At 33.9% G+C, this 14,724-nt stretch overlaps 1 protein-coding gene across 1 annotated transcript in view; it reads left to right on the top strand.

The window, feature by feature from the left end:
• Positions 1-14,724, top strand: part of CDH18 (cadherin 18) — a gene marked incomplete at both ends in the record, with an annotated part of 156,867 nt that overhangs the window by 22,642 nt on the left and 119,501 nt on the right. The window contains one exon of the mRNA XM_084216973.1: positions 10,235-10,529. Within this exon, the coding sequence (XP_084073099.1) occupies positions 10,235-10,529 (295 nt within the window). The remainder of the gene's footprint in view (positions 1-10,234; positions 10,530-14,724) is intronic.

Below are 14,724 nucleotides of genomic sequence, written 5' to 3'. Positions count from 1 at the left end.
CACATATTGTTTTAAAGAATCACTGGTACTTAACAGTTTATTGGAAACCAATACCTTTAGGGATTGTAATCCTATTCTTCCTGAGCAGTTTTGGAGAAGGGAGAAGATGTCAGAGCATCTCTGAAGGAGTAATCTTCGAAATAGTCTCAATAAATTACATCTATATTGATGTACCAGCATAACCATAAGAAACACTAAGGAGAGAAATATATTGCCTTGAAGTGTGAATAGTACGGTTCTGGTTTTTAATATAGCTTGAATACTGGTTCTGGAGAAGGATCAAATTTTAACAGATTTCTTTTCATCCCATACTTTAGTAAGTGATAGCAGTGAACAAAACATCATGTCTGGGATTCTTTACATGTACAGAAAGAGAAAATTGTACATTCCATTATAGAAAAATATACTACAGCTGTTTTTAAAAACATATTTTTCATGGATAAAACACAGGACAAATTAAGTATATTCCAAATTTAAGTGTGAGTCTCTAGAAATTTGGATGGGTTGGTCTCTTTGGTTGCTATTTCAAAAGTCTAGCATATTTTTCGTATTCTCATTGTAATAATGTGTGTGGTCAGTCACAATGAAGAATGGCAGTTGTCCACAAAAAGATGGAAATTGTCCGTACTATCCTGAAAAAATTTCATGCAGAACTTGCAAGTATATTGTCAGGAGCAAAATGCAGCAAAATATTACACATTACACCAGGCCTCTACACTAGTGCTGTTTCAAAACACTAGTCAGTCATTAACTGTAATATAAAACTGTTTTAAAGCATTTTCAGAGCTTGTGTTTTACTAGTCTGGAAGTTGTACTGAAGTAAATGTGAGAATGAGGGGTTTGTTATGTCTTAAAACCAAAAACTTGCATTAGTAGCAGTTCAAGTTTTTATGGACTGTGGTGGTAAATCTAGAAAGACAGAAGAAGTAACACTTTGAAATAAATGTGCTAATAAGCAAGAATTACCTGATTAAAAAACCTGGAGCTCAGAAATTCTATTTATTCTTGGGAATGCTTGTGTGAAGTAGGGAAATACACGGAAAAGATTCTTACATTTCCCCAGTTTACATACATATGAAATCCAAAAAGTTTTTATAACAGCCCACAAAAAGCATGGTAAAGTTAAGGAAAGTTGTTTACATCCCCATTCACTAGCATTGATATGTTTCTATTTTTTTTATTCCTACCTGTGGAAGTATAGTCATTTTTGTAACAGTCAGGATCACTTTGTCACTTTGTTATTGTAGTCATGACATGGCATATCTGTGGAAAGGCTTCTGCTCTGATCATGAACCCTCTGACTTACACAACAAAGATGTTCAAAGTAGCAGAGCTGGGATTTTTCATTATCAACGGATTTTGAGGCACAGGTGATCTTTCAAATTTATGGAAACGCTCCCACAACATAATGGTGGGGTTTTTTTTTTGCTGTGTCATATAGTACTTTCTGTTTCTAGCAAACAAGAAGAGTTCTACACTAGAGGAAAAAGGAAACTGTCTGTAAACAGGAAAAAAAAAATAAAAGAGACTCTCTTCTAAGAGAGATGCAGAAGAAGAGTGATCAGATGTGAGAGTTGTAATGGAAACTCTATCCAGAAGCAGTTTATTTACAAATATAAATTTAACCCAACAAGAAGAAAAGCTGTAGACCACATGAAAGAGATGAAATGACATTCCAAATGAAAAACCAGAATATGATTTTAAGGGTTTAATACTGCATAAGCAGTGAATCAGTACCCCAAAGAGTTAATATTCTGATATTCAATGTTATGATACTACTTCCTAATATTTCAACAGTATATGAGAAGTCTTAACAAATAAAGTGACCAAAAGAAAAAAATAATCTCAATAATGGCATGTATATATTTTACCTGGAAAATGCATTATTATGCTTCGATAGTGAGTTCACAAAAATATGGAGATTAAATCCTTCTTAAACAATGATATATGCAGTCCTTGATGGCACATAGTAGTGCATTCTTTTCAGTTTCTTCAGAATGAAAACACTTTTTCGCCTGAAGTACAAGCCATTGGACAGTAGCTAACCTGCTTTCTTTACACAATCTTAAAAATTTCTCAGCAAATTAGCTTCAAAGACATCAAACTCAAAAATGTGTGAACGTTTTGTGGAAGAATGGGATAAAAGGAAACTGGTAAATTAATTATCTCTCCTTGATCTTTTCCTCATAATATTTTTTTCCCTAATCAAACTCTGTAATTGAGTACGTAGCAGGTCCCTGGCAAAAAAATTTCCTCTAGCTGATTTTACCTGGCTCACAAATACTACATAGAAAAATCACACATTTATTTTTTCTCTTTACAGTATTTCTTAGGAAGAGCAAAGTAAAAAGAAGTCATTTAGAATATCACAAAAGTACACAGCAGAGTTGTTTTCCCAGAGCTTAAAAATTAATGTGCTGTCTTCAGATCTTTTGTGGAGCAAACAGTATTAGCTGTAGCACTGTCAAACAAACAAGCAAACAAATAAATGGTACTTTCAAGAAGAGTTTGAGTACTATTACACTTGCACCTATGTGCTACAGGGAGCTATTTCTGTCACTCTCAATATCAGGAGAAGCTCTATGCATGGAGATCACACATAGTACAAAATTCATTGATCAAGGTTTTAGAGAACTAATAGCTTTTTCACATATTGAGAAATCCTAAATAATCCTTACCTTGGCATTCCTGTTCAGTAAAAGTTATACATATTTTCTTTTTGAAATACCCTATTGCAAGGGATTTTTTGCCCTTTTTGCCTTCTGTACTGGAAATGGAAAGAAAAAGAAGAGTTTGATTTTCTCTTTGTACACATGGAAAAAAAAAAAAGTGCAATGAGAGTAGCTTGACCAAAGAAGCACCAGAAATGAAGGTCAAAATCACCTGTAGAAAGCCTGTAGAAAGAGTGTGTGGAAACACGCTGCTTTTACACATACTTTTACTCCATTATTGTCACAAATGTACAATGTCTTTCAGTGAAGAATAGCTTTTCACTGCATCAGTGATGTTCCAAGCCCCAAACTCTTGCATCTCTTGGGGTTTTTCAGGGTTTTGTTTTTTTTAAGTACTTACTGTTTTTCTGACCTTGACCTCTTCAATGTCTTAAGCAAACATCCTTTCATGTGAGAGCAGGCTGACTTGAGCAGGTAATGCAAGTTATGATATTGTACCTAGGACTGCTTTTTGGCATCTTTGAGATTTAATGCATCTGTGACTGTGTAGCTGAATGCTGAGGCACTCACAGACAGAGAAGAGCTTCAGTGGTCTAAGTAAGTGAGAGATTTGCAGGACCTGTGCCCAAGAGTACTTCCATGTACTGAAAAGCTTCTATTTCCCATTACTGCTTGTGCCCATCTGTAGGGATGGTGAGATTTTTAGAAGTGCTTTATGCTGGCATATCATCACTTTATTATGATTTAGTAACACAAACAGAAGCAAAACATTCTTCTTCAATGATGATGATGTGTGGTCAAAGCTTATTTGAGTAGCAATGTATTATCAAGGCACTTGGATTCAAACTGTCAAATTTATGGTCCTCCTGAATGGATCTAGGAATCTAAATTATCACCATGATCACAGATTTATTGATTTTAAAGTTATATTTAGTGACAGTAATTGTGAAGAGGCACTGAAAACTGAAGACCAAATATGATTTTTTTCTTATTTCTTAGTAATTTGCTTCTGTTCAAGTCTGTGTAACTTAAAAACCTCTAAAACCCATGTACTATGTAAATCCTAGTTCCCAGGAAAAATAGAGTAGATTCTATGCCCATCACAGCATTTGCCGAAGTAAAAGATGTCTGAAATGAAAGCTTACTGCTGTGAAGAGAGCTCAGATAAAAACTTTACCAGAGTGTAATTATTTTTCTTCCATAGGGAAGATGCATAGTCTGGACACGTAGTACACTAAAAGAACGATTTGGGATTCTATTTTTCTTAAAAATATACAGTGTTCTTTGAAAACAAAATGATAGGTTTTTTATATATAAAAATTTATTGTGTTGTTTTAGAATTACTTTTTTTTTTCTTTTTCATTCCCTGAAATTCTTTTGTTTAGAGAGAAAATAGAAGCTAATGTTGACCACTTGTGTCTGCTTTAGCATGCCTGATGTTGTTTCAGATGTGATTGCTTATGCACCTGCATGCTGCTGCCATTGCAGTCTCCCTAATGGCTGCAGCGAAGGAGCAGACTTCAGAGAAGCCTCTTGCAAACAGAAACATCTTGCAAGAACAGATGTTTGTGTGCTATAGTGTTATATTGTGAAGTTAATATTGTTTCAGTTGTGTTTTTCCTGGATGATTGCAATGCAATTATTTTTCTTCTATCTCAGAAAACTCATTCAGCAGATGGGGGAAATTGCCGTTTTCTATTTTCTTTCTCTGTTTGACAAGGGTTTGGAATAACTTTTTGTCAATTTGTGGACCCTGCTACGGATAGTACACTTATCTCCTTGGCTAATGATTCCCTCTGAAAATTCCATCAAAATGTGTGACATTGCCCAGAGCAGTATCTTTCATTAAAATATATATTATAGCTCAGACCAAGGGAAGCAAGTCAGCAGCAAATCTGACAATGTTTTTTACTGCATAGACACAATGAACATTTCAGTAGTATCAGCTAGACTCTCCTTTTGTAGTGTGTACCATCAAGAAAAATTTTAAATGCAGTTTTTACCACTAATAAGTTACTGTAACATTTCTTTAAAATTAAATATTTTGTCTATATAAATGTCAAAGGAAGTTGGTATGATTGTAGTTCTTATTAGAGGGAAGATTAAAATATTTTTACACAGTGTGCTAGTGCTCTGCCATTAATTCTTTATATATCTCTCTACATTTGGATGTTTTTAGTGAGGCAATAAACCGTTCTGTGTAACAAAAGCAGAGTAACTTGATACAATTCTCCATGTGTTGCTAAAGCTCATACCTCATGTTGAGCTATATTTGTCATTCCTCTAGGCTGGGCACTCACTGGTAGACATTATTCCGGTAGTGTTGTGCTGGGTCCCTCTTGTCAAGGTAAACTATTGACAGTGACAATAAAATTAAGAAGGGGAGATTCTGCTGCTTTCCTTGAATGAATATGGTGGTCTCTGAACAGAACACAATATTTATTCAAGACATAATAGTAGTTATGGTCGTTACTACCATAACTCAGGTTTTGCTTTTGGAATCCTGTACAAATTATTTTTATTTTTTATTATTTGGCAACAATAATTTTAATTATCTCCAGTTATTTCACAATACTTCAAGTATTTATGTACATAACCACTTCTACTTTGATTAAATTAATTAGATTAGTGCAAGTTCTTGATTTTTTCAAATCAGCCTTGGATTTTAATTTAGTTCATAAAAGGCAATCTCTTCATAATATTTTTTGTTTCTGGAACAAGATATATCCAGATCATATGTCAAGAATTTATTGGTAGTCCAATTAAAAATACTGTAGAAGTCATAAGCAGTCTTCTTAAAATGCCACCCACACTGCACTCCAAGACTGCAGATTTTTCAACTAAACAAGCAGGAGGAAGCAGTCATGCAGTTAAATCACTAACAGACAACTCTTCTGCTTTACAATTGCCCCTCTTATCCAGGCTTTTTTCTCTTCTGGCCATGCATGGTTTCCTGGCTGCAGCTTGTTTTCCTGAGGCAAGTGCAGGGGAGCATGGCGATGACTGTGAGTTGTTAACATCCCGCATTCCCAGGAGAAGTAGGATGTTGGCTTTCTTCTCAATTTTTGGATTGAGTCTTGGTTTTGGAAGTACCTATTGACGTGTTTCTTTCCCATTGGGCCTCTTTCCTATTGTCTAGTAGTTTCTGGCTCGGTGTGGTCAGTTGTTTGACAAGTAGGTATGTTTAAATATTTGGATGTATGAAGTGCCTAAGCATCAGCTAATACAATGCAGATGTATGAAGTTGATTGGTAGTGAAAAGGGCCAGTGACTAAGCAGCAGTCACCTGATATTTGTGGTTGTGATTAGGCTTTAGCCACTTGATCATTTTTCAGTTACAAACAGTAACAACAATTTACTAGGTGGGTAAATTAGCTTTCAATCTGTGAATTCATTTTAGAGCAGTTAATATGCTAGTGCATAAAAAAAAGTATTTAAAGATTCATAGTGTCAAAATTAATATAAGAATATAAATACTTATTAACTGAAATATTTGCATCTATCTTCAAATCATGTCTTTGATTAATGTAGCCCTTCTGCAGCTTCTGCAGGAATTTGAAAAGAAAATGAGCTTTTAAAAGGACTGATGGAAGAAAAATGTTGAAGTCTTAGCAAAACGGGGACACCTTGGTTACTGTTCTGCAAAATCAGTCATACACTGCTGATATGGGATATTTAAAGACTGAGGAACCATCATAAATCTTCCTGGATGCAACTTGCTATTAAATATGTCAAGAAGTGTAGGTCACTGGGTTGACAAAGGGAATATTCCAGATATGTCCATTTGCTATCCTTTTCAGCTTCTCTTTTCCCTAAAAACACAGAGAAATAAGGACAGGAATAATGACCAAAGGGGATGAAAATTGAATACTTTCTGGCAGCTTCTGGTTGTGGAGAGATTCAGAATATTAAACAGATATATTCAGCATAACCAAACCAGTGCTAATGTTTGCAGAAGCCAGCCCATGACTTAGAATAGAGCCCACATTTCCGCAGGGAATTCAGAATTCTTCACTGACTGCAGTTTGGAGAACTGGAGATGTTGCTGTCAGAGATCAGCAGAGTGAGGAAGCTCCCTGGGACTGGGACACTGGAGACTCCCACAGTGATTCGTGACTGGGGCACATCCTTTCTAGGGATCTGGTTTGAGAAGAATTCCCCAGGTCACACGAGTTAGGTCTGAACAAAACTTGGGTTGGCTTGCATTTGCATTGCTTAGTGACATTCTCCTCTGTGCCAAATTAATCTGAAAGAGAAACAGCTATAGCAGTTCCAAGCAGAGAGAAAGGCCGCTACTGTTCAGCTAGATTTTGCCCCCTCAATGTCTTTTAGAAACTCTTATGGGCAGCACAGCAGAAATGCACTCTCCCAAACCTAAGAGATGAACCACATTTATTCTAATTGGAAATGTTTTTGTGGAGTAAGCCTCTTGTTTGTAGAGTTGATTTCATAGTACAGAGAGAAAAGAGAGAAGTGCACCATGCTCAGGGACATAAATCTCTAGTTAATCTAGTAAACATTGTCTGAAGTAGGGATTCCCAGGGGCTCTCTCAGCACAACACATATTGCAAATAAGCATTTGACAGAACTCTTGATATTTTTCCTCTTGGACCAATTTGTACTAAGATGGAAGAATTAAAGAAGACAAACGGTTCTTTAATCTTTACTTTGCAGGAAAACTGAAATATAAACAACTGACAAAGAAAATGCCATTTTGCTATGCAAAATCCTCCTCTGTGAGTTTAAGATTCAGCATTAGGAGTTAAAAGGAATAAATCAAAGTGTTATATTTCAAGCAACGTAAGACATATCTGGAAGTAAGGAAGCAGGAACTTCTTTTAGCTTTTACTTCTTTTCAGTTTTTGCCTTACAACTACAGTTTAAAATAGCTTGTTGTAAATGGAAGGCTTTCAGTAATTATTAATATGCAGATTTTTTTCTTCTGATGACACTCTTGCCTCTATTTTTCAGTTGAAGCTTATTGAGTAACACAATGTTTAGCAGGAATAACATGTAATTTTTTGACCATGAAAGCAGCTGAGTATCTTTTATGTTTCCTAACTATTCTTTTAGATGTAAAAACCTTCTGACTCAAAATAAATATGTATTTTCTTCACTGATGACAAGTACAAAGAGTGATTTCTTCACGATAAAAAAAATAAATAATGTTATTAATTTTTGAAATGGTCCATGCATTTTGTGCCATCATGATGAATTTGTGAATGTGCCTTTCCGCAGTATGGTATTGAAATAGCATGCCTATGTTGATATTTGGTGTTTTGGAGAACCTTACTTTTTATATTCTACAGCAATTCCTTATTCTGTGTATTTCTTTCCTAGCAATTTTTTAATTGATTCATGCGTTCATAATTCCAGTTATAGATGTGGTGATTTTTTTCTGGGATCTCTATTTGGTATACTTGAATATACTTTTACATAGAGGCAAAAGGAAAGAACTATGATGGAAAGCTTTCAGATCTTTTTCAGTTTGGATTAGTTTTGAGTTCCTTATAAACTCATCAAATTTGTCATTTTACTGTTGGCATTTACAAACACTAGCACTGAGGGCTCATTTTATCCCAAAAGGATCCTACAATTCTAATTGTTTTTGAGAAATTAAAGTATCAGTAAACATATTCTAGAATCCCAGAATACCCACTTCTCTTGTTTTTAGAAATAAATAACTTCAAATAACATTTTGACTGTAGGAAGTTTGGATTCTTGGTGTTTTATATAGAGTGAATTATTCCTTTGTTAATACAGTGTTATTCTTAGGGTAGGAAGCAATTAATTTTCCAATGACTACTGTAAATGAAATGTGTTAGACTGTCCTGCTGCCCTACAAAAGCATGCCAAACAAACAGACCCTTTTGCTACTTTTTTTCTTTTTTTGATTAAGAAAGATATGAAAAGGGGTCCACAGTAGTGACTCAGTTTTGTGTTGGTTATTCAGTTAGATCTTCGTGTGACTCAGATAAGTATATAGTGCATTGACTGAAGTGCATTGTTAAAATTTATATGAGCTGAAAAACTTTAATTTATTAAATTTCCCTCTTCCAAGCCTCCTCCCATAAAAGATATAAATTATGTGCAACACCAAAATTTCATGAATTTACTAAAAAAGATGAAGAATATCATCAAGCACCATATGCTTACTCATTTTACAAAAAACAAGGAAGATAGTTTCAAAGGTAAGACAAAGACCCAGAAAAAAAAGATGCACCTAGTGTGTGAGAAAGCACCTTCACCTCTGTATCTCATGTTTTAAGTTAAAAAAAAAAAAATATTTTCAACCATACAATTCTTATTTTCTTTCTATTCAACACTTTATGGTTTTTGAACTGAGAATGAAAACAGGAAATGCATCCTATGAGTTAAAAATATGTCATTCTTTTTCTGCTTTTCTCAGGTTCTATATAAAAATTTCGTAATGACACACTGCAGATATTAAAAAATATTCAGGGCAGTAGGATAAGGATAAAAATGTATGTCTTAAAATAAAAAAGTTTCCCTTCTGATTTCACATCACAGTATAACTGCACAATACCTGAGGCTGTTCATTCCTGTGTTATCACTTTGTTCTTATTATGTTCCTCAATAAATGCACTATGTTTTTAAAGTTGTTTCAAAGGAAAAAAAAAGCAAATCCGCAAAACTCGGTTTATGTAAAAATCACCCTTTCTTATCAAAGAACACATGTTCATTTGGTTATAAACAGGCAATTCTTTAAAGTCAGGTTAGGAACAGTGAGACAATGGGTATCCATTTCATGTTATCTTCTAACATACCAATCTACTTACTGGATTTTCTTTCTACCCACCCTCCACTGTCCCAGCAAAATAAAACTTTACTGTACTAAAGGAAGACTACAATATATTTAATTTATATTTCTTAGCACAAGGTGTTATGAACAATCAAAATGCTGAAAATTTCTGTCAAACTTCATCATTTAACTATAAATACCCTAAGCACAATAAAATTAGATAACTTTCTAGCTAAAAATAAACAAACAAAATCCAAAGAAAATGCCAATATTTTGTTGTGGAGTAGAGTAATTCTGGACAGACATCTGCTACTGGCACTGGCACAGTGTGCAGTTTCCTTTTGCAGTAAATGATGTTTTCCTTGGGGCCACAGAGGAAAATGTAGGTGGGACTGAATTGCCATCAGTGCAGTTGACAATTCTCAGTGGGAATGCATCTGGTGTAGTGGTTAAGACATGGTTTCAAGCAACGAGTGCTGTATAAAACAATGAGAAGGACAAAAACCAAAACCAAATAAAACAAAAACCATTGCAGTTACTAGAATATTATTGACTTAGGGAAGTTTTCTAGAATGGATACATAACCCAAAAAATCCCAGTTTAAGAAATTAACTACGCTGGTTGGAAAATTACCCTCAACAAAGTGACTGTGTTGCCAGAAAGAGCATATCAGGAATTATGGCAAGAACTGGGAGAGGTGAAAACAAACTAGAAGGGTGCTGACTGTAATATTATAGTTTTTTATATCTTATGAAACATGTATATAATTTTATATGATTTTATGTGTTTTATTCTGCAGCTGCATTCCAATTCCGACAAAGGTGATGGATCAGTCAAATACATTCTTACTGGAGAAGGGGCAGGGACTATATTTATTATTGATGACACAACTGGAGACATCCATTCAACCAAAAGCCTAGATCGAGAGCAGAAGACACACTATGTGCTTCACGCCCAAGCTATTGATAGACGGACAAACAAGCCACTCGAGCCCGAATCTGAGTTCATTATCAAAGTGCAGGATATCAACGACAATGCACCAAAATTTACAGATGGACCATACATTGTTACTGTGCCAGAGATGTCTGAAATGGGTAAGGAAAACAAACTGTGCTATTCAACAGTCTTTTAACAAGTTCAAATGCCACATACTGTTTGTCAAAGTTATCATCACATCATTGAGTGTATGTTAAATATATTGGAGTTAAAAAAAGATGAGAAGAAGACATGAAATACAACCCATATGTTACTTGTGACATTCACAGTAAGAAAACAGTATGTACACACACATGTTGGTTGTAAGAGAAGAGTCACTATTAATCTTGAATGCTTTAACATACATTCATTGTCAAATTGTAGTTTCCATTCTAAAAATAAAATTTATTCATATATCTTCAATCAACTGCAAACTCTAAGGCATTCTCTTAGGTTTACATAAGCAGTCTATACAATTCACAGAATTAAACACAGAGGAACAGTAGTTCCCCAGATTACTTTAGACATATGTTTATTTATCAAGCTTCTTATAAAGGGAACTGAAGTTCAAAAAGATACCAATCTTTGGTTTTCCCTGCTACATAGTTCAGATATTCTTATTCTGCTGCATTATGCAATCATTTTTCTTCATTTAATACTTCTCTGGTGCTGAAGTTAGTTTATAACTTTCCTCTAATCAAAGAATTGCCAACAGAATTTTTTAGAAGTACAAAAGTGCAGCATTTCTGTGAGCAGTATCATAAATCCAGGACAATGCAAACAATACATGTTTGTGTGAATTACTGCAGTGAATGCATAGAGCTTCCAGTAATAATATTCTGGCTCTGTACAAAACCTCTTCAACTGTCTTTGATAATTCACTGTGGCACAAAGCTTTACTGCTAGAGTTGCAGTTCATTTCAGTATCATCTAAGCTTTTATCTCAATTATCTCCCATTACACCACAAGCTGTCTTAATGAGGAATTAATTTCCTTTACCACCATTGTTTCCAAAAATGTGTAACTCCATCTTTCTTTGGTTTTCTTTGTCTTTAATGGAAACCCTTTTAATTGATTATTTCCTTCACCTTTAGAGGCATTTTATTTTCTGCATTGGAGGAAAGATAATGGAAGAGAGATCAATATTATCTTCAAAATCAAAAGTAGCTGATGTAATATTTTTTTGCTTATATTATATTCATGAAAGTTTTTTTTTTTCTTTCATCTTCTCAATATTGAGCATTCTTCCACAAATGCTAGCCTTAATTCTGCAGTAATCAGACTCTGGTATTACTATTCAACTGCATCATTCGTGGTACTGTTTTCCAAAGAATGATTTGAATAATCTGGGATGATATTTTGTGTTGTAAAACAGAGTGAATTATGGTAAACCAATAAAGCTTTACTAGTAAAATAGAGAATTGATGCTTATGTTTTGCATAAAACATTTTGATGTTGATGCTGAAAACCACCACACTCATTAGTACGTTAACCAGGAAACCTCAAAATCAATAAAATTTTAAATTAGCAAACCAAAACCACTATAATGTTTTATAAATAAAATAATTTACTGGTTGTACTTGAGGCATATCATTAAAATATCTGTCCCACAAGGCCTTTGTGTTGTGTCAATAAACCTGAATTTTCATATCCTAGCATACAGGCATTCTGTTGTAGGTATACATTATATTTTCATTGCAGATTTATTATTCTCCTATTGATTTGTTTGTATTTTTCACATTCTGAAAGCATTTTTATTGTCTGCAATTTCAGGAAGACTAATTCTATTACTGCTTCCACAGGATACATTCTTTGTATCAAATTATGGACATACCTCTATCACTTTTATTAGTTCTATAATTAGCATAGTTTTTGACATTTAGCTGTGAAGTCTATACATAACTAAAGTTGTTGATGTTATTCTGTGAATTTCTAAGGAGGTCTCACTCTGAATATTTCTTCTGATTTTTACATTATCATTCAAAGATCTTTCAAAGTTATTGTCTTTCTGCAACAGTTCTCATGCTAAATGGCATTATTTTTGATCTTCATTTTTTTGCTTAGTTTCAGCAGCAGATTCTTTTTTGTCTCCTCAAGATTCTAGCTGGTATTTTCCCCACACTTGAATTGAATCTAGTTGTAAAAGCTGTAGGACCTTTATGGCTTTTCTTTTTCAAGTCACTGACAAGTAAATAGAGAAAAGTTTTGTTAATTTTTTTGGCAAATATTAGACCACAGTTTTCTCACTGTGACACAAAATAAACATACTCTTTATGCTTTATGTACTCTTCTGGGAGAGATGAAAGAAAATGTCTATTCCTGGCCTTCAGTGAAACTTTTCCATAAAATTTGGCTCAAGAACCAAAATTTATATCTGAAATTATTTCTTCTCTAGTATGAAAAAATCAGTTACACTGAGATCTCTGTAGTTTGCTCTAAGGTTTACGAAAGTCATCTTTATGTAAATTAAAAGAAAATAAGAATATTTTTCAGTCAGTAAAAGACTTTCAGATGTGTTGTCAGATGCAAAATGAGTGAAACACTCCATGCTAAATTTTTAGTGCTGAGATATTTTAGAGGTGAGACTAGATGACCCCCTGATGACCCTTCCAACCCTAACAATTCTGTGATTCTCTGATAAGAAGAGTATTCCAAATAAATTCTACTTAAGAAATTAATAGGGACAGTAGACATTTCCGAGGTCCTTTTGAGATTATTCCAATGTGAGGTAGCCATAATTTCAGATAATCTGGAAGACAATGTTGTTCATAAATATGAATTTTATTAAAAGTGCCTATTTAACCTCCTGTATTGTGAAATTAAATCACATTTTGTTGACAGTACTAAGAACTCCTTTAGTTAGGCAGAGAATCCCTGCATTTATTAAACTTCACCTTTTTATAATTTCTTTTAAGTTTTTTGTTGAATATTAAACCATTTGAGATTCAATAGTATAGACAAATAAGAAAAGAAATGCATAAATATTTGCATTCTCAACAGATGTATTTTATGGAGCTGCCTCATTTAAAATTCAAAATTTGTCTTCAGAGAGACAAATTGCAATATTCCCTTTGAGCTTTTCTTTGAGATACAACTTCACAAAATTTTTTCTTGCAAACTATAAATTAAAAAAAAAAAAAGATAAAAACCAAATGGAGATATTTTGAAATAAAATACAATTTTGTTACCCAATCGAATAATCTTTTATTTTTTGAATACTAGGAAAAAAAAAAAGGACAAAGCATACAAAGTGGTATTCAGAGCATATAGACATGTTTTACAGCTCTTTATAAAGCATTAACTATGAAAACAGAATGCCCAAAATGTAAGCTCTGAAATGTAGCTGGAAAGCATATGAAATGCTAGTTGAACTCTGAATAAGCAGAGACTCCAGCGGGGGGAAAAATGTCGTTTTTATTTCCTAACTGGAGTGACAAAACACTTTCATAGCAAAACTTTCTTGACAGGAACTTTCACAGTAAATTAGTAAAGGAAGAATAGAAGGTATGGGTCTGATATTTATATCTCTCCTGTGTTGTCCAGAGAAATTAGATCTTTATTTCTTGTAGCTGATTACTTTTTTTTTTTTTTTGACTTTTTAACATTTAAAATAGCAAGAGAACAGTACTGTGTAATTCTCTATCTAAATCCTTAATGACACCTATCTCAACAACAAAAAATTATGCTGCATCTAAATTATATATATGTATCCAGAATTCTGATTTGCTTGTTGTGAAGATGAGCCTGAATAATGCTAACTTTGAGAGGAGTAGCTGGAAGACAAAAGTACCCTCTTTGCCTTTTTTTTTGTGGGTTGTTTTTTTGTTGTTTTTTTTTTTTTTGTTGTTGTTGTTTTTTTTTTTTTGCAAGGCATTCTAACCTACAGCTTTCACAAGCTGCCTCTCCTCAGTGCTCAGCAAATTAGGGGCAAAAGGCTGGTATGGGGATATCTTATAAAATGCTGAGTGTGCTTGTGTGAGATAGTGAAAAAGTTAAGCTTCTGAAGAGCTACGTTCCACTGAATGAGAGTTTGAGGTAGGTTGGGAGGTTGAGTTAAAATTTAAGATTCTAAGGGTTCTTTCAGGTAGAATAAGAACACTTTGCAATTATTCGATACTAAATTGCTATTATCAGGTGTTTCTTAGGAGAGAGATACAATTGTATTAGAAAATCACTGTGGCAAATTTTAGGATACAATGGCATTCCATGCACGCCATAATGACCAGCTGGCTGCTTATGTCAGATGCTGCCTTTCACTGGTTCTGTTTCTTTTCTCTCACATCAATGAGTTATACAAGCACTAAGACTGTTTTA

Source organism: Fringilla coelebs (assembly GCF_963513975.1).
Source record: "Fringilla coelebs genome assembly, chromosome: 1".
Classification (NCBI taxonomy): Eukaryota; Metazoa; Chordata; class Aves; order Passeriformes; family Fringillidae; genus Fringilla; species Fringilla coelebs.
This window is presented reverse-complemented; position numbering and strand designations above follow the sequence as displayed.